The sequence below is a fragment of the Ilyonectria robusta genome (assembly GCF_021365365.1).
Source record: "Ilyonectria robusta strain PMI_751 chromosome Unknown BGZ61scaffold_17, whole genome shotgun sequence".
Taxonomy (NCBI): domain Eukaryota; kingdom Fungi; phylum Ascomycota; class Sordariomycetes; order Hypocreales; family Nectriaceae; genus Ilyonectria; species Ilyonectria robusta.
Window position 1 is genome coordinate 835,025 of NW_025764451.1, and position 20,913 is coordinate 855,937.

The following is a 20,913-nucleotide window of genomic DNA, read 5'->3' on the forward strand; positions in this document are numbered from 1 at the left end:
TTCATCTACGTTCAAGTTTTGTATGACTGCTCCCGCCTATGTCGTGAATACAAAAGCACTTGTTGTAAGAACTGTAAATGCAGTTCCATTGGCACTGGGTATTATTGAATAACAATTTGTTCCCGTTTTTGGCAACTCCTAGCTTCTAGGTCTGCCAAGCGAGTGGATAGTTTGACCCGTTGATGGGACTGAATTTAGGTATTTTTAGGGTTGTTCCGCCACTTGTGCGGGGCTGTGTATAGGCCTCAAACGACCTAGCCTCAACATCAAATCCCAGCTTTTAATAGCCCTTTGATTTGCAGTAAGGCGTATGTACTGTATCCACAATTGCAGCTCGCAGGTACCGTACTGTTGGTGTTGATCTCACTCAAACTTTTGTACACAGGAGGATCCGCAGTACTTTGATGTTGGGCGAAGACAGGGGCGAGCCCGTGATCGAGTAAATGCCTGTACATTCTGGGCTTCAATCCCACTTTGGTGCATCCGCGCCTTACCCCGGTCCAAAGGATTGAGGAGGAACTGGGGCGAGTGCTGTTGGTTGGCATTCCCAATCGGATGTTGAGCGATTTGTTGGTTGCTGTCTTCTTGTGTTTTGGGCCGCCGAGCCTCGATAAAGGCGTGGCCATGTCTGCATTTTCTGTTGCCCTCTGAATGCTACGATCTGCTTGTTTTCTTACTCTGGCCACCCCAATACTCAAAGCTCATTAGCCCCAACACTGATACGGAAACAAAAGTCAAGGCCGACCAGACTTCTGATTTTAGCACTAGGCTGCTTTGATTCACTGCACTCCGGTTCTACCATGTCCCATCTCGCACAAGGTCTTTCGCATGACCCGTCAGTCAGGCGCAAGCCTGTCACTTACACCAGGGTTGATGCAACTCAATCGACAGATACGCATCCCCCGAGTTCACTAGAAGAAGAGGTCAAGACCGCCCAATGGCGAGTAGGATGGCAAACACCTGCCAAAATGGTCGGTTTACTAGTGTTTGGGACGATTTCAGCTATTGGCCATCACCTATACTATTTGTCTCTCGACGGAACCCCTGTGAGAACTCGAGAGGGTGGTGCCCGGCCTTGGACAACACAGGAGTGGATCTCGAGGTATGGCCTCGCCCTTGCGTTTACCACCAAAACTTGTCTCGCGTGTGCCGTGGCCGTGGCATACAAGCAGCGCATTTGGACCAATTTCCGGCGGCGACCGTACTCCGTGTCCGGCATCAATGCTATATATGATGCCACGACGGATATGCTATCTTTCATGAATTGGGAATTTCTTTGGAGAGCCAAGATGGCCACTTTTCTTGCGATTTTGACATGGTGAGCGCCTGGTGCGAATGCGCTTGTATTGTCCACTTACACAACGCAGGACTATTCCTCTCTCTGCCCTCATCACTCCTTCTTCCCTTCTTGTCACCTTGAGAAATCGGGATTCTCAAATCTCAATTACCGTCCCGACACTGGAATTCGACAACAGCTCGTCGTACAGGTTTGAAGGAATGGCTGGCAATGTTTCTCCCCTCTTAATGAGAGTCACTTCCGCGACAGCTTCCGGTGGCGAGATCTTGCCCATGGCTCTGGAGGCATTGAATACATCTTATACCTTGCAGTTCGACGGTCCGTCTCTGAAATGCGATAATGCGACTGGCTTCATGTTAAAATTCCTTGACATTATTCAAGGGGAGGCGGTCAGCGTCGTAGGCGGCAGCGCTGGTGGCCAAGCGATCTATCTGTCTCTCACGGCTGATTCCAGTTACTTGGAGCTCACTTCTACAGACACAGACTACCACAACTTATCGGCATGGAATTTCTCCAAGATGAACGAAGAATGTTTGCAAGGTCGTGGAGCATGCCCATATCAACCTCAACCTGAAGGCCATCCTGGCTCTTACCCGTTGCTGGTGAGCCTTCATGACGAAAGACTGGTATGCTCTCTTCAGAATACCACGTACAACATTCGATTCGGCTCTTCAGGTACCACCCAAGTTATTTCCGTTACGCATCCGTACAGCTTCAAATGGAGAGGCACGGCCAATATCACGAGCAGCGATACTGCTTATGTCGCGGCAGCTCAAGCCGTAGCGAATCTACTGAACGGCGCCATTAGCAAGCAGAGGTCTGGCGGTAGTAGTCATCAGTACACTGTCACTTCTACGGATCTCAAGACTATTGGTACTAGTATTATGCAAACATTACTCATTGGAACCATCAACCCGTCCAACGATGACGGGTGGGGCGAGGATCTACCACAATTCCCGGCAGAGGATCGTGGACTGGCCCGAGGCTTGCCAATTGGACGCTTGATCGAGGAGTTGTCAAGAAACCAGACTCTAAGTCTTTTCAGTTCACGCAGGTTCTGGTAGGTGATGAAATTTGATAGGTGCATATTGTTTCTAACGAGTGGACGCTTAGGACTGGCGAAGACAGATGGGCAAACAAAAATGCAACGCAGACCTTGTCTATTAATATATGGGAGTACCGGATGCGGAATCTCTGGCTCTCGAACGGCCTCGCAATTCTGGGCGCAAGCTTCGGTGTTCTCGTTGGCCTTTATGCTGTATACCAGAATGGTGTCAGCCACAACACGAGCTTCTGCGATATCATGGCAATGACACGAAACGAAACTTTAGACGAGATTACCAAAAGATCATCACTTGGAGGCGATACGGTAGCCAAGGAGCTCCGACAGACGAAGTTGTTATTTGGTGTTTTGAATCCCAAAGAAAACACCACTGCTGCCCCTCGCGCAGCATTTGGTATTCCAGCGGAGATATCCCAGTTGCAAAAAGGACAGGTGGTGATGTAAGGAAACAAGAATTGACGGCCGGACGGAATTACTCTGCGATTCAGTTAGTAAACCAATCAGTTAGTCAGTTGAATTACTTTTTGCATGACACAAGGTAATCAAATAGCCTGGGAAAATTCTCTAATACTTTATGTATTAAGCTTCCCCGACCCAGAGAATAATCACCCTATATTAACATCCTATCACTAGATCCCTGTCTGCATTCATTAGTACCACGGCAGTCAGTTCTCTGCCAGTCACCCTCCATGCCCGACTTCATGCAGGTGAGTGTGAAGGCACCAATGGGTGATGATCAATGTAGGAGGCCGACTAGCGAGAGTCTCATCATACGCCCAGTGTTCCATCTCGGGACCTTCCGGATTTCCCGGCTCCCCATTTCCCCACTCGTATACCCCGTAACTCGGCAAGCTCTGGGACGTCGGTGTACGGATCAAATGACGTCAACTCAAGGCAATCCGCTTTCTTGAGAGTGCTACGTTAGGGAGGAAAGAGAGAACGCGGACAAGCATGTAGACGCTCCCCGGAGATTGAAGGGTTACCGAGGGAAGGGAGCCCACGAGGCGGTGACAAGGAGGGGGAGAAGCTCGACCCCTGCATAGGTAGACATGTATGATATAGGCAGGGCTAACAAGGAGAAGCATTGACTTACCCGAGAGTACGGTACGTTGCTCTTCGTGCGTCCGGGTGCCTCACCATGATCACCACCAAGGTTACAGATGCCACGGTAGGGATACTGTCGTACGTCCGCCCATCTCTGTAACCACTGTAAATCTCTTGCCGAGCCTTCCAAGCGGCACCAGTAGACGCCAAGCCGAGACATCCGATCCGAACATGGAAGCCCTGCAAGTGCGAACACTGCCGGTGGGCCCATACCTAGAGTAGACACTCGGCCGAAACAGAACCAGCTCTAGCAAAGGGTCCCCGTAGCTGCAGCGTAAATTTCAGGCTGGCCTGTACTTCCACTCGCTTCCAAGCCCGCTAGGAAGATCAGCTTCCGGGCCGTAACTGCCGTGCCGTACCTTGTTTCCCTGTTCTCCTCACGTCTGGAGGTGGCCCCTGTCATCCTGGCTGCGGAGAGATGATGGCCTGAGCATTCTTCCGCCAAATTGCGCAAGCAGGAATAGATCACGGCATCAAGCTGGGATGATATTTTCGGTATTCGATAACAGTTAGCAGAGGAAATATTATTTGCTCGGAAACAGGGCAGAATGCGGTATTTTCCCGCCTATTCTCCTAACGCTACGGAGAACTTCGTATAGCCTTTTGACACCCCATTATTTGGCCTGGAACCGACCAGGGCTGGCTTGCTCATCATGCAGGGGGCCATGCGCCGTGTGCTCAATGACAATTTCCGTCTTCCGCAGAATGCCCTCGTCGTTCATCGCGCCCAACCTGTCGTTCGTGGGACTCAATATGTCCTCGGCGCTATCTCCATCCCTCTGATCCACCCCGCTGCCCAGGGTCTGCACTCCATCGCGACGCGAGAGGTTCTTGCGCCAGTTCGACTGCAGTGCGTACGCCGAGTCGCCTTGGGACTTGGTTCGGCTCCGGCTGCCTACTCTGGACTGCTCGCTAAAATACCTCACGAGCGGTGCAAGCGTCGGGACTGATGCGACGATGATGCCGAGGTTGTTTTCGACCATAGACCACATGATGAGGAGGCTCGAGTCGAGGAGGTTGGAGAGGGACTTGATGGTCTGGATGCGGACGATTTGGATGACGGAGACGAATGTGCCCATTGCGAAGAGGCCGAGGAGGACGAGCTTTTTGCGGTTGGCCATTTGGAGCTTGACCAGAGTTGGGAAGGGAAGGGCCATGCTGAGGCGGTTGTTAGCACCCACGCGACCATGTTGAGATACTTAACTTACACCAGGACGTCGAAGACGATGGTCAGAGAGGCCATTGTCGTATACATGGGCACGCCTTCGAGGCATGATCCCCCTGTGACAGTGGCGTCCCATTGTTTCCTGACCTTTGGAGAAACTCATGTTAGGCTTGATCGATGTTGACGTCGTCCATTTCCAAGACTTACCGGCGTGCACAGGTTGATCTGAGCAATCAAGAACGAAATGTGGAACATGGTGCATGCCACGGCAACGCCGACAGTCGCCCTGTACCAGAAGCCCGAACTCATGAAGCGCAGATAGGATAACAGCAGACTCAGCTTGAAGCCAAGAATGCTAGAGATGTAGCTGTTTGTCGTGTTGGCGTCCCGGTATCATCGTGGGGAAAGGAGGTGGTCTCTTACAATGGCGCGCCGATGAATTGCAGCTGCGGGTTGTGTCAGTCGTGGTCGTAGGAGTCGATGGACAGGTCGCTTACCAGCATGAAATTATGGTAGTTCTCCGTGGGCATATCGTCAAGATGCTTCAGTCCCAGACCCCATTTTGTTTCTGTGCTCTGTCTTAGTCGGTTGTCTTTGGCGATTTTCGATATAAGGGCGCTCACGCATAATCGTCACAACTGCGAAGCCACAGCTTGCAAACTGAATCTATGGTCAGCAGAGCCATCAAGCCGAGATAGAGATCTCCTACCCATGTCGCAATGATAATCGAGTCATCTGAAAGTCGTGGAATCAGTCAAGGGTCAAAAGAACAAGAGATCACCATGCTCCGTACCTATTCCAAACGCTTTGAGCATGAATCCCCTGACGTATACTCGCAGGCTGACGGTCAAGAGTGCAACAGCCGTGAAAACGATGGCCAGAGAGGTGATTTGAGGACCGGTGGTGGGAGGATCGCCCGGCACATTGTACGTCCAGCCCATTGCTGCGATTGAAGAGTCGGAACCCAGGTGCGCATACGTATGGAAAAGCAATAAAGAAAAATTGTAAAAAAGACAAAGGGTAAACCAGAAAGAAAGAGAACAGATAAGCCAGAGCAGGCTGCCCAATTTGCCCAAACCAAAGAAGAAAACGTGATTGAGACAAGATGCGTCCCTTCGCAACCGATCAACCAGGGTCGCTGCAGGTAGAAGGCTTAAACTAGCAGGTCCTACAATGCAACATCTTCAGACACGATGCTACACCATGCAGGGAGTGTGGACATGCCAATAGGGGCCAAAAAAAATGTGACAGATGGTAGTCTCCCTGGAAATACAAAATACGGTGGGCGAACCTGAACCTACGCGAGCATCCACATGCGGTGGGACTTAAAGGGCATTAAAATAAGGCTATGCTCCTCTATGATGATCAATTCACTTAATCAAAGGTTGCCAGTTCTTTGTCACCCAGGTCTACTGTGCGTCAGATCATGCTTGTTGATTGATAGCTCACTGAGTCTCGTGTCTATGGCCCCCACTCAGGGCGTGTTCTGGATCATTAACCGAGGTCGGCGACGGTCAACCTGTCTCATGCTAGTCCACCCACGTGGAATATTGGGTAATTGCTGAAGAATGACGGAATATTGCTGTATTGGACGTGAGGGATGAGTGTGGGGTTAAGTCCAACTCCCGCTCTGTCAGATATTTGGGTGAATTATGCTTTTCATTAGTCCTTTGAGGGTTTAGAGCAGGTCTCATATTCCATTGCTATGCCATGTAGAATCAACTAGAAGCTGCTTGCTAAGCCCGTGGCAATACATGACAACGGTCATCTTGAATGGCAATATTCCTCCCAGCCTTTCCACTTTCCAGCCAGCCTTTCGAGCTCTCCCGAGAGGGCCTGTCAGTATTCTATCGACCGTTCCATGGGACCGGGACAGGCACGGCCGGGTCCGCTGCCGCATCCGTTCTTAATCTCCACTGCCAGGGTACCAGGTTCCCATCCCCTGTCACTTATGGCCGGGAAGCACGGCCGCGTAGCTCATTAAAACGACCCCTGCATATTATCGTGCTGCAAGATAAAACTCAAGATCTCGACCCCAAGAAAGTTCCATTCATGCACCAGTTCTCTGCAGGTCGTCCCAAGAAACCGGGCCGTGGCACCAATTGCTTGCTCCATATCCGCCAAGACAACTCAAACAGGTAATGTCACCCCGTTTTTCTCCTTTCTGTTTCCAAATGCTCATATTCTGTCACTAGGGCTTCCTAGTTTCTAAACGCAGCTCCGACAATGAGAATTGCAAGCTTTCTGACGGCGGCGAGTGCCATTGCAACCGCCCAAGGATATGCCACTACGGCTAGCTGCAAATGCTTCCCCGGCGATAGCTGCTGGCCCTCGGACAATGTGTGGAAGAGCCTCAACACGACTGTCAATGGCCGGCTGATCAAGACGGTGCCGCTGGGATCTCCTTGCCATGACCCTACGTATGATGCTAAGGAGTGCGCGTATCTCCAAAGCCAATGGCAATCGCCTTCTATTCAGTAAGTTCGCCAGGAAAGCTAGTTGCTTGAGACGCCTTGATGATTGTGTTTCCACCCAACATTGCGCTATTCTCCCTTCAAAAATCAGAGTAGTTTGCTGACCCACACTCAAGTATGGACTCTTCTTCCTCTGTCATGGCCCCTTGGTTCGCCAACCAGAGCTGCGACCCCTTTCAACCTGAGTCTCGCGCCTGCGGACTCGGCAACTATGTCCGCTACGCCGTCGAGGCTCGCACCAAGGCCGACGTCGTCAACGCCATCAACTTTGCCCGCAACAACAACATTCGTTTTGTCATCCGCAACACAGGCCATGACTACAACGGCCGCTCCACCGGTGCCGGTGCCCTCTCTGTCTGGACGCATGGCTTGAAGGACATCAACTTTGTCGACTACAACGCGAATGGCTACAAGGGCAAGGCTGTCACTCTCGGCGCCGGTGTTCAGGGTTTCGATATCCTCAGCGCGGGTCACAATGCCGGATACGTCGTCGTCGGAGGCGAGTGTCCTACCGTTGGCATCACGGGCGGATATACCCAAGGCGGTGGCCACTCTGCCCTCAGCTCGAGCTTCGGTCTCTCAGCGCAGAACACGCTCGAGTTCGAAGTCGTCACCGCCGACTCTGGCGTCGTCACCGCCTCGGCTACCAAGAACTCTGATCTCTTCTGGGCTCTCAACGGTGGCGGTGGCGGTAACTGGGGCGTTGTTCTATCCATGACTGTCAAGGCCTTCCCCGAAACCAAGGTGGGCGGTGCAACTCTGGCCTTCTTCACTACCAACAACGACCAGGCAACTTTCTACGAGGGCATCGAGACTTTCCACTCCAAGCTCCCCGCAATGGTCGACGCTGGTTCCATGGTCGTCTACTACTTCACCAACACCTTCTTCCAAATTGCTCCCTTGACCGCCTACAACAAGACTAAGGAGGAGGTTCAGACCATGCTTGTGCCTTTTGTCAACGCTCTGAATGACTTGGGGATCAACTACACAGTCTCTTACACCCAGACCGCCTCGTACTACGATCACTACGACACATTCTTCGGCCCCCTGCCCGTCGGTAACATTCAGGTCGGCATCGCCCAGTACGGCGGCCGTCTCATTCCCCGCGACACCATCGTCAACAACAATGCTGCGCTCACCGCGACCGCCAAGAGCATCGTCGAGCAGGGAGTGACCTGGATTGGTGTCGGCACAAACGTTTCCCCCTTCAGCAATTCCAAGACCCAATCTGTGCTGCCCGCCTGGAACAAGGCCCTCGTCCACGCCACTCTGACGACACCCTGGAGCTTTACCGCCCCTTGGTCCGACATGCTCGATCTTCAGAATCTCATGACTGAGAAGATTATGCCCGAGATTGAAGCGGTTACCCCTGGAAGTGGCGCTTATATGAATGAAGCTGATTTCCGTCAGCCTAATTTCCAGTCCGAGTTCTTTGGCAGCAATTATAACCGACTCCTCACCATCAAGAAGAAGTGGGACAACAGCGGCTTCTTCTACGCTCGCAACGCCGTTGGCAGTGAGCAGTGGTATGTTGCTGATAATGGCAGGATGTGCAAGACTAAGTAGATTTATTCGTAATATTAGAGGCCAAAGGAGTATATTGGCGACACTCTGGCGAGGGAGCAGCTGGTGCTCAGTCAGGAGTCCAGTCTCGGCTCGATTGGTCCATTCTGCATACTAGTCCAGGTATACATAACCTCGGATCGCACGGGATTGTTACTGAATCTAGCGGGAGGAGGATATGGTATATCAGGAAAACAGCAATGGCCATGGTAAATACTGCTGGACTGCTAGCTTCAAGAATTAACGTTGCCCCCAGGGGCTGATTTGTTACATATTGTGAACGGAGCGCATGATGTTGTGTTGTAACTTGACTCGGTCAGTTCATTGACCTCAAACGCATGAACCGGATGGTTAATTGAGAAGTGATTGCGGAAGCTCGGGAGGTTGAACAGCCCTCGTCAAACGATTGCACCCGAGGCTGAATACTACAAAACAATGCAGGGAACACGGCCACCAAGCCTGTGATCCCAGACTGGTGCCAGCATGTTCCCCGGCACGTCCGATTGCTCAACTATGACGATTAGTTTAATACACCCATCGCAATCTGATAACTATTTGCGAGTAGCTACACAGTTATGTTGCACAATGGGTGGTGCTTTTTAGTTCGCTTGCGCGTATTTTTTCTGTTCGCGAACTAGGTAATGGTTCTGTTTTGTTTTACCTAGGATGAAGTAGAGGAAAGACTTCTTCGTGCGCTAAAAATAAGGTAATAGAGAGGGATAAGTTTTCATTTGCAAAACTTCTATTATACAAAAAATTGGCATCTGTCCAGATGGTTCTAGTGGGAGTATTCTCAAATACTGGACTACCCTGTACCATCGTTATATCATCGTGCTCGCAGCCGGCAGTCCTCGCAGACCGAGGATGGACTCGAATTGCAATGGCACCTTAAACTTCAGAGTATTAAATAGCTAGTGGGGAGCACCGAGGGATACCAGGCAGCTGGAAATCATGTATTCATCTTACGCGGCACCTATTCTCTCCAGAAGAAGTTCTCTGTTGTTAGTACATGGTATCGGCCAGAAATGTTTATTTCATCTCATGAATTACTTCCATTGAGGTTATTCTTTTAATTGTGATTTTTAGGGTTACTTAGCACCATTACATAGATTGAAGCTGTATGATGAATCTTACATTCAGTATTGGAAGATTTAGTCGCTTGTAAATTAGGAGATTCCATATTTACCTTTGCCTTAAGCTTTAGTTCAGCCTTGTTATCTTTAACCTTATTCACTATAGACATTAACATTACTGTCTAGAGGCACAAAAGTTTCTCCAGACAATAACCTTGTTCTTTGTAGATAGTAATCTTATCTTGAGCTACCTAAATGATATAAATGGGAACAATATCTCTCATCGTCGCGAGACCGACTCCGTATTCTGCAAAACATCTTCTAACAATTATTAAATCACTTATAACTTCCACAATGACTAGTCCGATTATCCGCAAATCTCTTGAGAACAAATCCAAGAGAAGTCCCACCAAGTAGAGATATCAAAATGGAGTATAATTCAGCCCTGAGAACATACATATTATAATCTTAACCTGAAGCTATATAGTCAATAAACAGCCTGCGCAATCCAACTGCAGGAATCTCTCCTAATGTTTACCTTCCCCCTTTGCCATTGCCTCAGCATGCGCCCTCAAACGTCCCGCCATCTCCGCACCCCCCTCCTTGCTAAAGTGCAGACCTAAATTCTTCCTCGTCTTCTCCGCACTCATCCTCCCTCTTTCAAACATGTCCTTCTCATACTCTTCCACTGCTGCGCTAATATTATACCCATCACTCCTGATCTTTGCCATCACACTCTCCTTCTTCTTCACAACCGCCTTGGCTAGATCCATGGCATCCGCCAACGCCACATTGACTCCCACCCCAGCAAACGGCGTCATCAGATGCGCCGCGTCGCCCAGCAGCGTAACACCCGGCTTCGATTTCCACTGGATGCCGACGGGGAGCATATATAGCTTTCGTGGGACGAGTTCGTCCTTTGCAGAAAGAATAACCCGCTTCACGTCCGCGGAACAATCGCTCCAGTACTTATCTACCATCTGCTGTCGCGTCGTACCCGACGCATTGGCGAAATCAATACCGCACTCATCAAGCCACCCCTCGGGAACCCTCAGCGAAACATATGCACGCACAGCTCCCGTTCCCTGCCGCTGACACTGCAGCGCTCTCCCCTCGTCAAACATAAAGCACGACCCCTTGCCAATATACTCACTCAACCACGGGTCCTTGGCGTCGACGTCCAGCGCCCAGAGCTCGATGCTTGTGATGCCGGAGTAGAACGGCTTCTCATCAGTCAGAAGCGGGCGGACCTTCGACCAGGCGCCGTCTGCGCCGACGAGGAGATCGATGGACGTCTCGGTTGTGAAGTCGGCGAAAACGATAGTGTGCTTCCCCTGGGCGGACGGGTCAGGTTCCACGCGCATGACCTTCTTATCCCATTTTACGGTTCCTTCGTCCAGGGAATCCAGCAAGATATCGCGGAGCTTAACGCGATCAATTTCGGGACGATCGCGGCCTTCGCCTTCAAGTTCTTTCTGGGCGGCTTGAGAGGTGACGGTGGCGTTGTCGTCCCACAAGACCGAACCGTCGGGCTTGATGAGTTTCATAGCCTCGCCTTCGGGACGCGAGTACTTTAGGAATTCGTCAAAGAGACCCGCGGCCTTAAGCGCGGCTTGGCCAGCTCGAGGGTGCAAATCAAGGGTGCCTCCTTGGTTGCGCACGTCTCGGGAGGCTTCGAGTTCATAGACGGTGCAAGAGAGGGAGTTGACTTGGAGGAGGCGGGCAAGGAGAAGGCCAGAGGGCCCGGCGCCGATGATGGCAATTTTTGGGGCAGGCATTTTGGTGGTGGTAGGATGTGATAATGGAACCGCTTGCTGGATGTGATTTTGGAAGACTGAGATGCGAAGTGGGAAGAGGGTTGTGAGGGCTGTGGCTAAGGAATATTCAGCGCTGTATCCTCCCCATCAAGTCTAATGAGGGAAGTTCAACCTACTTATACTTTGAAGCTTTTAAGAACAAAGATAAGAATGAATCAGAGTAGCGCCGTTCAGTTCGCACTCGCGTCCTCGCGCTTGCTCGCGCGTGCCAGACTTGGCAAGGGCCCCCAGGTTCCGAAACCGCGAAGGATCATACGCATTCGCATCCTTCGCTCGCTATGCATGTCTCTGTGGCTACAGTAGCAGAACTACATCAGCACTATGATGCAAGCAATCGAACAATAGCCAATTGCGTTGGCGCACGTTGGTGGGTTGACGCGGATGCTTTGAGGGACTTTACCGAATCGGGCAGACCGGGTAATACGGGATCGAGTTTCCAGCCTCATTTCATGGATTCTAGAGCATTATCGCGGGGAACCGGGATAAGGCGAATGTCCTATTTTAGTGATGGACACTTGGGTACGTATGAATTTGTTCAAGTTTGTTAAAAATAGCATGTATTCTCTCAATAAGAGGTCCTGCTTCTATCCGGATAAAGCCCAGACAAATATAGGGCAACAAGAAGCGCAATATTAGCGTCAAATCGACGGGCGCGGCAAAGTCGACCAGCCAATCGAGATTGTCTGGCGCCTGAGAAGGGTGGCTTCGCAACAAGTTCGCATCATCCTTCGGCACGCAATGCCGATAATCTCGAATTAAATTGCCGGGTTTCCGTGAGGTCCACCTCCACAGGGCTGACGCTTCATCGGACTTGTGGAGACTTTTTAAAACTCCGATGGCACGGTAACTAAATTTCACACTCATAACTCCGTTCGGACATTGGAATCATCCCACTGAAGACCGGTGTCTAGACCAACGAGGCAGTGATTGCAGAGTTACAGTAATGTTTGCGCTCATCTGTATTGAAGTAAATATCTCAAGCTCAGCAATGATGTAATTGTCTGAAAAGGTGTAAAACTCCACTAAGGAATGAGCGTATGAGGATGAGAAATACGTCGCTTATCCACTCCCTCATCTAATTATTTTCCCTCATTAAACGTACTAGCGTTATCTATAAACTCTGTTTCATACTGTATTCCTCCTACATACTGTTTTAACATCGGATTTCTTATCTAAGTCATTACTAGGTCCTTGTCAAATGTGACAGACACTGGGTTATCTAGTGCCAATGTTATTATTCATTAATATCATTAGTAGACCCTGATGAGAAGACGCAACAGACGAAAAGGTGTTTTTATACAATACCATCTCGTTCCTGAACGCCAGTGCGTCTACTATTCTCTGCGAAGCGAAAAAGGGGTTGCATTCGCTCAGGATTACGTTTTTGTGGATACGATATTCATCTTCTGTTAGCCTGCATCTCTCTCCGGTCTTTCCTACCCATGCCACTTGGCGACATCTCACCGTAATTCCAAAGGTTGGGTTCATACAGTGGCAGCAGTCAATTCCTCTCAATCACACTAGCTGAGGCTACTCCATAGCCCTTGGAACAAGACGGATAAACAGCATTGGTTTCTCCCAAAGGAAATACAGAATGTTCTTCTCCATCCATCCCTCACTACGAGGATCAAGTTCCAAGCTGAAATTCCAGATCATTCTCGCCAAGATAAGTCGCATCTCAGCATACGCAAGACTACTCTTAGTTTAGTAGGGGGACTTATGCAATGTCGGACGTAGAACTCACTTCTTTCCAATACAGTCACGAGGGCCAACGGAAAATGGCTGTAGTGCTTTCTTTTGGTCACCGTCAAACCTTGGGTCACCAAGCCACCTTTCCGGAATAAAGGATTCGGGATCTTTGAAAAACTTCGGGTTGTGAAACATTGGCCAGGACCAGATGCTAAGAATAGTCTGGGTACTAAGTGTTATTAGCTGGAGGATAGTGGGTAGAGTAGAATTACCTCAGGGGGGACATATTCTCCGCGGATTGTAGTTCCTTGAGGAGGTGCTTTGCGAGGAATGGCCGAGGGCACAGCCGGATATAAACGAAGGACTTCATGGAAGACAGCAAGCATATAGCTCAACTTTTGGACGCTCAGAAGGTTGATCTCATCCTCGCTATTGAATTTCGACCGTATCTCCTCAATGAGCTTTGCCTGTACCGGCTTATTAGTAGCTAGCAAATAGGTGGCACCTGACAAGACCGTTGCAGTGGTCTCAGAGCCACCAACGATCAAGTTATGGGCGTTGGCGAGAATCTCCGGGTGTGAAATTTGCTGGTAAATTAGGCCTCATAACTCAAATTGCAATTCAAGTCACTTACAGATTTATCGCGGGCCCATATTATGGATTGCATGAAATCGGGCCTGTCAACCTCAATAGCAAGACGCTTGGCCACCTTGGCCTCTGTAAGTTTGAAGTGAGCCTCAATATCTCTTGATACATCCTTGGGGATCATCAATTTCAGGAGAGTACTGGCAAGGGGAAATTTGACCACGCTGTTCGCGATGGCCATTCCCTTGATGTGCTTAAAAATGAGTTTGACCCAGGGGTGATAGGAAGATGTTTCCAGACAGCCGAACGGTTCGCCGAAAACTAGGTCGCCGATCATATCAAATGTAGCCCAGTTATACCAGCTAACCATATCTTGAGCTTCGCCTCCAGCTGAAGCTGTCTTCAGTCGATCCATCAGTAAAGAGACGTAGCCTTGGAAGAGGGGTTGTTGGTCTATCATGGCCTGGGCAGAAAACCCATGAGAAAGGATCTTCCGTATACGGCGATGCCTTTCGCGGTTGGATCCAACCAGAGTAAGGTCGTCATTATCTCTCCAGAAATCAGGGTCTTTGCCGTTTTCTTCCTGGTCTCTCTTCCGGTGGCCCATAATGTCATTCCACGCTTCGGGGTAACCGAATATGAGTTCGTTGGGGGCAATTCGAACGACGTCTCCATATTGCTGATGTAACTCAAGGATTTTCTTATGTGCGCTACCAGACATGTAGTTGTAGGAGAAGGGAACCCGAGACATAGCCCATAGCTTCGGGCCTGGGTATCTCCGGAGTGGATGTAGAAACAGATTGTAAGTGATCGAGCCGAGGAAGTAGCACAAGACCTGAATAGAGGAAGATCTCAGTCAGCCATAGATCCAGTAGTGACATAGAACTTGTCATAGAACTAGGTTGGTCCCTAATCTCATCGTGGAGGACTTGCCGAAACCGATAGCAGAATCAGAGCGGTGGTCGCTGTAGAAAATTGGGAGAAGCTATCGACGAGCGAAGACATGATTACGAAAGAAGGCAAATATCTTGACTTGACAAATAGCGAGGACCGACTGGTGTTGATGGTCTGAGAATCCGGAGAAGGCTCTCTAATCTACAAGCCGGTGCTCCTGCTTACTCTGGGCGGCGAGGTCTTTATACTTGATCTGCCACGCAACTTATGCACGCGCTAATGTATGGCCCATCCAGGCATCCGGGAACAAGATTTTTCTCGATCCAGTGTTATCAAATTCCGAGGGGCTTAGACCGGGAACACACACAAAGTTATGGTGACCGAGGATGCTGCCCTCGGCTATCGCGAATGTTTGGATCTTAACATCCATGCATGTCTGCAACATAGTGCATTTCTTCTCACGCGCCTGTCTCTCCGACACCACTTGGCTAGGTCGACGCTGAGCCGCAGCTTCGGCAATCTTGCTACCCCCGCTCTTCTAGACTGTTGGGATCAGAAGTCGCCTTCTCGGTACGAATCGGTCTTCTCTGAGCCTTGAGGCAACCTAAAACACAAGCCCCCCCCCCAAACAAAGAGCAGAACTTAAAGGTTACGCAACATATCAGTGCACATAGCGGCAAGATTGTGAGGTGATCTCATGGCTGCTTTCCCCGCAATCGATCCATCTCCCGATCGTAGCAGGCAGTGGGGTAATGTTACTCGGCAACCTAGATCCCGAGGAAGAAACGTGGGGTAGGTATAGTAGGCAATTAGTGTTCCGTTGACCTTGTTCCTTCTTACACAGACCTGTATTTGCTCACTTCCGGAATACTTGAGCTTACGTTGATCTATTCCATATTCTTACCAATATTATGTAGAATATTGATATACAGCATGTCGACAAGGATCACGACCTGGTGAAGGATCAGAAGAGGTACTGTATGTGGGAAAAAATGCTCGCTACCAAGTAATCTCACGTCAGCTAGGGAGGAATTTTTCAAGTCTCTCGAAGAGGTTTAGACTTGTATCTCTGCGATCTGCAATTTATGTAGCCGACCCTCCGAGCTTTGACGTGGGTCCCGAGGAGCCGAGGCCTACCAAAGCTTCCGGCGTTTGTAAACCGCGGGTACCGTACTATATCTCGCGTCTGTGTATATTGAGATATAAACAACATGCTCGCCCTTATCTTCAAATTCAACAAATTAACTTCCCTTCTAAACAGGCGCAGCATCCTGTATCGCGCTTGCTACGGCCAACGTTCCCTGTTTACGCGGGGCGCAAGCTCTCTAGAATATCCGAGAGGACGTGCTCGATGGAACTACCGCTAGAATTCGTCAACAAGGTGTTTCGAGTGACCAAAAGCTTCCCGACATTGAGATTACATCAACAAAGCCATCCAAGACTTTGGTAAATTCGATGGCGCTTCTGACGTTGCAGTTCCAAGTTGCCTAACGCTACACATACCCGAGGCTGAATATCCGAGGCACCAACCCGAGGAGTTCGGCTTCGACATCTTAAGCAAACAAAATCCAACCCAGGGAGCAATGACTTGCGTTTATTAATCAGTGTAGTTGTGTTCCATTCTTACGCTTAAAATTACTACTACTCTTTTAGGAGTCTGAAATCAACTACAATCTTTGTGAAAGTTGATGCTCTCAGATGCGCCGCGTCACCTAAAAACGTAACGCCCAGCTTCGATTTCCACCAGATGCCGAAACTGGTAAAGGGGGCTGTGATTAGCCAGTGACAATTCGAAAGCTGGGCAATTAACCATAAGCAAGAGCCAGAATCATTTCCGAAATTCAAACTTTTCTCAATTCTATTCAACAAAATTCAAATCTAATCTCTAGCCTAGGAAGAAAGAAAAACTAATGAGAAGGGGAAAATCGTCAAGCGAAACAAAACCCCTCGACAGGTAGAAGAACATCCCTTATTTTGGAAATCGGTGCTCAAAATACTTTTGCTCAAGCCAGACACGATACATCTGCTCCTTTGGGTTTGGCTGGTTTCCATCAATGTCAAGCTGGTCGTTGGTGTACTCGATGAGGACCTTTCCGTTGGCTAACTTGTGGAACTCTTCAGCCTGCTTATCGTCCTCGGGCTTCAGGTAACCTCGTGTGATAACCTGAGCACCTTGAAAGGGCGAACCGCTGCCAGTGATGTGAGACATGAGCTCTTGAACCTTGGCCTTGTAGAGCAGAGTCGGGTTTTGCTCCGTAGATGTCTTGGTGCGTGGGGTTGAGACATAAATCTTGACATTGTTTGCCCTGTTCAATATGCCACCCGAGCCAGCTAGTGAGAGAGGGCGTGTGAATTTGGTGGTGCCCTCCTTGAGAGGCTTAATGATTTTGTTCTTCCAGTTGTCATGTCGGTCGAGGAACCCAGTTTCCATCTATACAGTAAAGGTCCGCAATCAGTACATACTTTATTTGGCAGAAAGTACGCTGAAATATGGGGTCGACTTACAAAGTGGGCAAACCAGTATCCCTTATCGGAGACGATGGCGACAGCAGTGCATCTGTTATCTCACTTAGCAACTTGAACAGAGGTGCAAACTCTGACTTGTGTTTAGCTCATCACTTACCCCATGATGCCTTGGATGTACTTTCGCAAATCCTTGCCCTTCCATGGCCCATGGCCTGAGACAGCGTCATGCTGTAGCATGCTCCAGTCCAGTTCATCACCTCTACCGGCGACTTCGGTGATTTGTTTTATGACATAGTCGTTTGTCTCTCCCCGGCCGCCCCAGAGGTCCTCGATGTCGTCCAAGGTTCTTTCATGGAGTGCTGCTGCCAGAGAGCGAGGAGTAGACTTCCCTTTGCCTTTCTTCGGAATTTTGGCTACACAGGCCTTGCAGGTTGCGTCGCAGATGAAGCTGGGCTTGGCTCTGTCGTAAAGAGCACTTCTAACATCATCGCGGGTTGTGACGCTGGCATTTGCGAATGATGGAACCTTTATGCGTTCCAGATGGCCATTCCCATGCTGCTTCGAGAAGGGAGAGGCCAAGGCAGAACAAGCCAAAGAGAGAACGAGAGTGGTAAGACGGACCATGTTGAGTTTTTGATAAGAGCTTGAATGAATGAAAGTTGTTGAAGGAATGAGTTGATGCACTCTGAATTGCTGAGGGCCATCGGTAACATTATATAGGCAATAAAATACCTGAGGATTTGGTTGATGACAAAGAATTCAAGGGATAAGCCCATCGATCGAGAACGTTGGATCCATCTCTGTCCTAAACAAGGAGGGATGTTGCCCGGTGATGCTAGAGTCTCTGCTCGCCAGCCCTGTTCGGTGGAGAATAAACGAACACAGCCGGGCAAGCCGTGTTAATCGTTACTTTGAAGGTGGAACCGATCCGGATCCAGCCAGAGCTATGCCATCTGTGAGTTGAAGCATCTAGACAGGTATGAAGTGGTGTCTGGTGAGCATAGCTTAGTTCACATTTGGCAATGATGGAGGTTTGAGTTCGTAGATGACATGAATTTAGTCGCCAAGTCTCGTATTAGCCAGGAATTTGAAAAGGACGAACGAAAAAACTCTAATCTTGAAACATGGAGGGTACTGCATCATAATTTAATAGACTTCTGAACACGAAAGCTCTGACATCTCTGACTCTATGACTCTGTCCTTATGTGACGTATCAGATATCACAATTCTCGCCGCGAAATGCCAAATTTTGCATAGAATTATGTCCTTGAGCCGGCATATCTTCTTAGAACTGATAGTGCTCTCATCAATAGCCAGCCAAGTGTATTCGGCAGTATCAAGAGGTTAGGGTGCCCTAGTACACACATACCCAGAGGGGGGACTAGAAGCTCAACAGTAAAGAAAAACACCAACAATAGTATCAACAATAGTATTCGGCAGTATAATGTCTGTACATGATGCAGAGACTTCGATCTATCAGTAATGCCTTATGGCTCGACCTATAGCAGATAGAATGGTAATAGTACTATGAAATGACTGAGTGCCTAGACCCGTGCATAAATAATCTAAGCTTCTAAAGTTTATCCTTTTCTATTTACACTTGGCACTCGCGGCATTAATCATTTGCATTTGGCATCATAAAGTTGTCGGCCCGACAAGTTGACCTGCTCGACTTGGTTAGGATGCAAAAAAAAAAAAAAAAAAAAAAGGAATAGTAACAGCGACATAGAATAACCGAATGCTCAGACCCGGGCATGGGTAGTCTCAGCCTCTAAGCTTTTTCCTTTTCTGTTCGTAACTTGGCACTTGCGGGATTAATCGTCTATATTTGGCATTGGAAAAGCTGTCGGGCCGATAAGTTGCCCGGAAAACGAAACAATGGTCACAGCTAAATTTAAGTTTCGCCCGTGTTTCATCAATCTACCTATTTTCAGTGACATCTGCTCGTTTGCATGCCATTTGCAAGAGTCATTGGAAGGCTTGGTTATGACTAAATATCTGGGTTATATGGTAGAGCTTCCTGCTTGCTTATTGCACTCATCTATCGAGTTCCCTCAGCAAAAGAATTTATTCCTCAAGAGCTCGAAATCATCAAAACTATGCGGTCCCGACATCCTCGTCGCATGATCAATGAGGCCATCAAGGACAATTCCCTGCCTCAGCTCATCACGGCTCTGGAAATTGTCAAGGCCAATCCTCTCTCCAACAATTATCTTGAACAATTACTTCCGTCGGTGCTGGGGCAATGTATTCGTCATGGGAGCGTCGACCTAGTGAGATATCTTCTAGAGCATGAAAAAGCACCCATGACATTTGTCTCTCCTCTCGCCATTAGCGGAAACCCCTCGATCGCTCTTCTTGAGCTGCTTCTGACCCATGGCTGGGATATAAACCAGGCTGAGGACCTCGGCCCCCTCGGACAAAACCGCAAGCTAATCGACTTCGTCTGCAATGATGGCCAGTTGATTCGCTGGCTAGTCCAGCACGGTGCACGAGTTACCGATGGCGAGGTGGACAATTATGAGCTCTTCCCACAGCCGGCTCCATTGCTAGAGACGTGTGCTGTCAGAGGCTCTGTCGCATCATTTCGGTACTTGCAAGCCAAGGGAGCTCTTCTCGGGAAGAGGACGCTTCATCGGGCGGTGGGAGAGGCATCGGCGTTTGGAACAAATCCGTTCATTGATGCTCAAGAAGGCCTTGGTGCGGAAACATGCTGTCAGGCCGAAGATGGCGAATCTCGAGGTGATGCTAGGGCGAGAAGAGAGAGAGCAGAAATGTTGATTTTTCTCGTGGATGAAATGAAGCTTGATGTCAACGCGATGGATTCCGATTTCCCCAATCGCGCCTATCGCTGGGGGACTCCATTATGCTACGCTGCTGTAAAGGAGAAAGGAGCGGATGTGATAAGGTGGCTGCTGGAGAAGAGAGCACAGCCAACGATCAAGACGGCCCAGGATGTCACAGATGCGGAGGAATTGGCAAATGCGATGAAGTGTGGAGAAAATGCGAGGATATTGGGGGAGTGGAAGCAGGCACACGGATGGAACGAATGAACTCGAGTTTGCTTAATTGCCACGGGAATTAATACAGAGCCATGTGATTGAGACATCGACTGTGCATAGTGTCACAACTGGTCGATCCTAATGCGGTCTGCCACTGATCAAAGTAGTTTTTCCAAATCTGCTGGGCGATAGACCTCCCATTTAAGGGGGCTTAGCGACCAGCAGTGTTCGTAGAGTGTAAATTACTCAGACCATGGGCACCCATGGGTACCCATAAGATAAGCTTACTACCCAACGATAAGAAAATTACCCTATACAAAATATAGAATTACTCAAAGCCATCCAAATAGATTGAAGGAATTTATATTATCCATTTTGAAAATATATCAGTTATAATAGTATGTTAGAGATAAACTATTGACGTTTTAAAATGGACCATATGTTTTGGTGCATTTCTAATGGTCTTTTCCGGCTTCGATCCCGCATCCCGCGCATCCAATTTCACTTGAACACGACGAAGATTCCCCTCAGGCGGGGTAAAATTCATGTAGCCATCGGCGCGATTTTTTACCGGTACCCATTGGAATTCTGTACCCTAAATGCTGGACTATCGACAGCAGTAGATATTTTTGTAATTTACTGCGAGTCTTCTTCCGACACTGGATGAATCTTTTTGATGCAGGGGTCTTGGAGTTTTAAACTTGCCGTCCCGCGTAAAGCC

At 49.1% G+C, this 20,913-nt stretch overlaps 7 protein-coding genes across 7 annotated transcripts; 3 read left to right on the forward strand and 4 right to left on the reverse strand.

Annotated features, from left to right (window-relative positions):
* The first annotated feature begins 659 nt into the window (after positions 1-659).
* On the forward strand, positions 660-2,981 carry BGZ61DRAFT_456678 (uncharacterized protein). The gene is made up of 3 exons (XM_046246547.1): positions 660-1,318; positions 1,368-2,357; positions 2,411-2,981. The coding sequence occupies exons 1-3, from the start codon at positions 801-803 to the stop codon at positions 2,802-2,804; spliced, it is 1,902 nt and encodes a 633-aa protein (XP_046101251.1). The 5' UTR covers positions 660-800; the 3' UTR covers positions 2,805-2,981.
* A 1,096-nt stretch (positions 2,982-4,077) lies between these two features.
* Positions 4,078-5,796, reverse strand: BGZ61DRAFT_456688 (uncharacterized protein; the record flags this gene model as incomplete). The annotated part of the gene is given in 9 exon segments (XM_046246548.1): positions 4,078-4,622; positions 4,673-4,776; positions 4,837-4,996; positions 5,053-5,075; positions 5,127-5,197; positions 5,253-5,289; positions 5,339-5,364; positions 5,423-5,612; positions 5,624-5,796. The coding sequence occupies 8 exon segments, from the start codon at positions 5,568-5,570 to the stop codon at positions 4,079-4,081; spliced, it is 1,113 nt and encodes a 370-aa protein (XP_046101252.1). The 5' UTR covers positions 5,571-5,612; positions 5,624-5,796.
* Positions 5,797-6,855: 1,059 nt separating this feature from the next.
* On the forward strand, positions 6,856-8,669 carry BGZ61DRAFT_359187 (uncharacterized protein; the record flags this gene model as incomplete). The annotated part of the gene is made up of 2 exons (XM_046241049.1): positions 6,856-7,106; positions 7,220-8,669. The coding sequence occupies 2 exons, from the start codon at positions 6,856-6,858 to the stop codon at positions 8,667-8,669; spliced, it is 1,701 nt and encodes a 566-aa protein (XP_046101253.1).
* A 1,508-nt stretch (positions 8,670-10,177) lies between these two features.
* BGZ61DRAFT_456695 (uncharacterized protein) lies at positions 10,178-11,640 on the reverse strand. Its single transcript, XM_046246549.1, has one exon. It carries the CDS (start codon positions 11,515-11,517, stop codon positions 10,267-10,269), a length of 1,251 nt encoding a protein of 416 aa, XP_046101254.1. The 5' UTR covers positions 11,518-11,640; the 3' UTR covers positions 10,178-10,266.
* Positions 11,641-13,086: 1,446 nt separating this feature from the next.
* BGZ61DRAFT_496343 (cytochrome P450) lies at positions 13,087-14,835 on the reverse strand (the record flags this gene model as incomplete). Its single annotated transcript, XM_046251007.1, has 5 exons — positions 13,087-13,249; positions 13,301-13,488; positions 13,518-13,832; positions 13,880-14,665; positions 14,770-14,835. 5 exons carry the CDS (start codon positions 14,833-14,835, stop codon positions 13,087-13,089), a joined length of 1,518 nt encoding a protein of 505 aa, XP_046101255.1.
* A 1,858-nt stretch (positions 14,836-16,693) lies between these two features.
* On the reverse strand, positions 16,694-17,814 carry BGZ61DRAFT_590702 (uncharacterized protein; the record flags this gene model as incomplete). The annotated part of the gene is made up of 3 exons (XM_046256647.1): positions 16,694-17,155; positions 17,230-17,281; positions 17,348-17,814. The coding sequence occupies 3 exons, from the start codon at positions 17,812-17,814 to the stop codon at positions 16,694-16,696; spliced, it is 981 nt and encodes a 326-aa protein (XP_046101256.1).
* A 1,475-nt stretch (positions 17,815-19,289) lies between these two features.
* On the forward strand, positions 19,290-20,243 carry BGZ61DRAFT_359088 (uncharacterized protein; the record flags this gene model as incomplete). Its single annotated transcript, XM_046241035.1, has 1 exon — positions 19,290-20,243. The coding sequence occupies one exon, from the start codon at positions 19,290-19,292 to the stop codon at positions 20,241-20,243; it is 954 nt and encodes a 317-aa protein (XP_046101257.1).
* Positions 20,244-20,913: the final 670 nt, after the last annotated feature.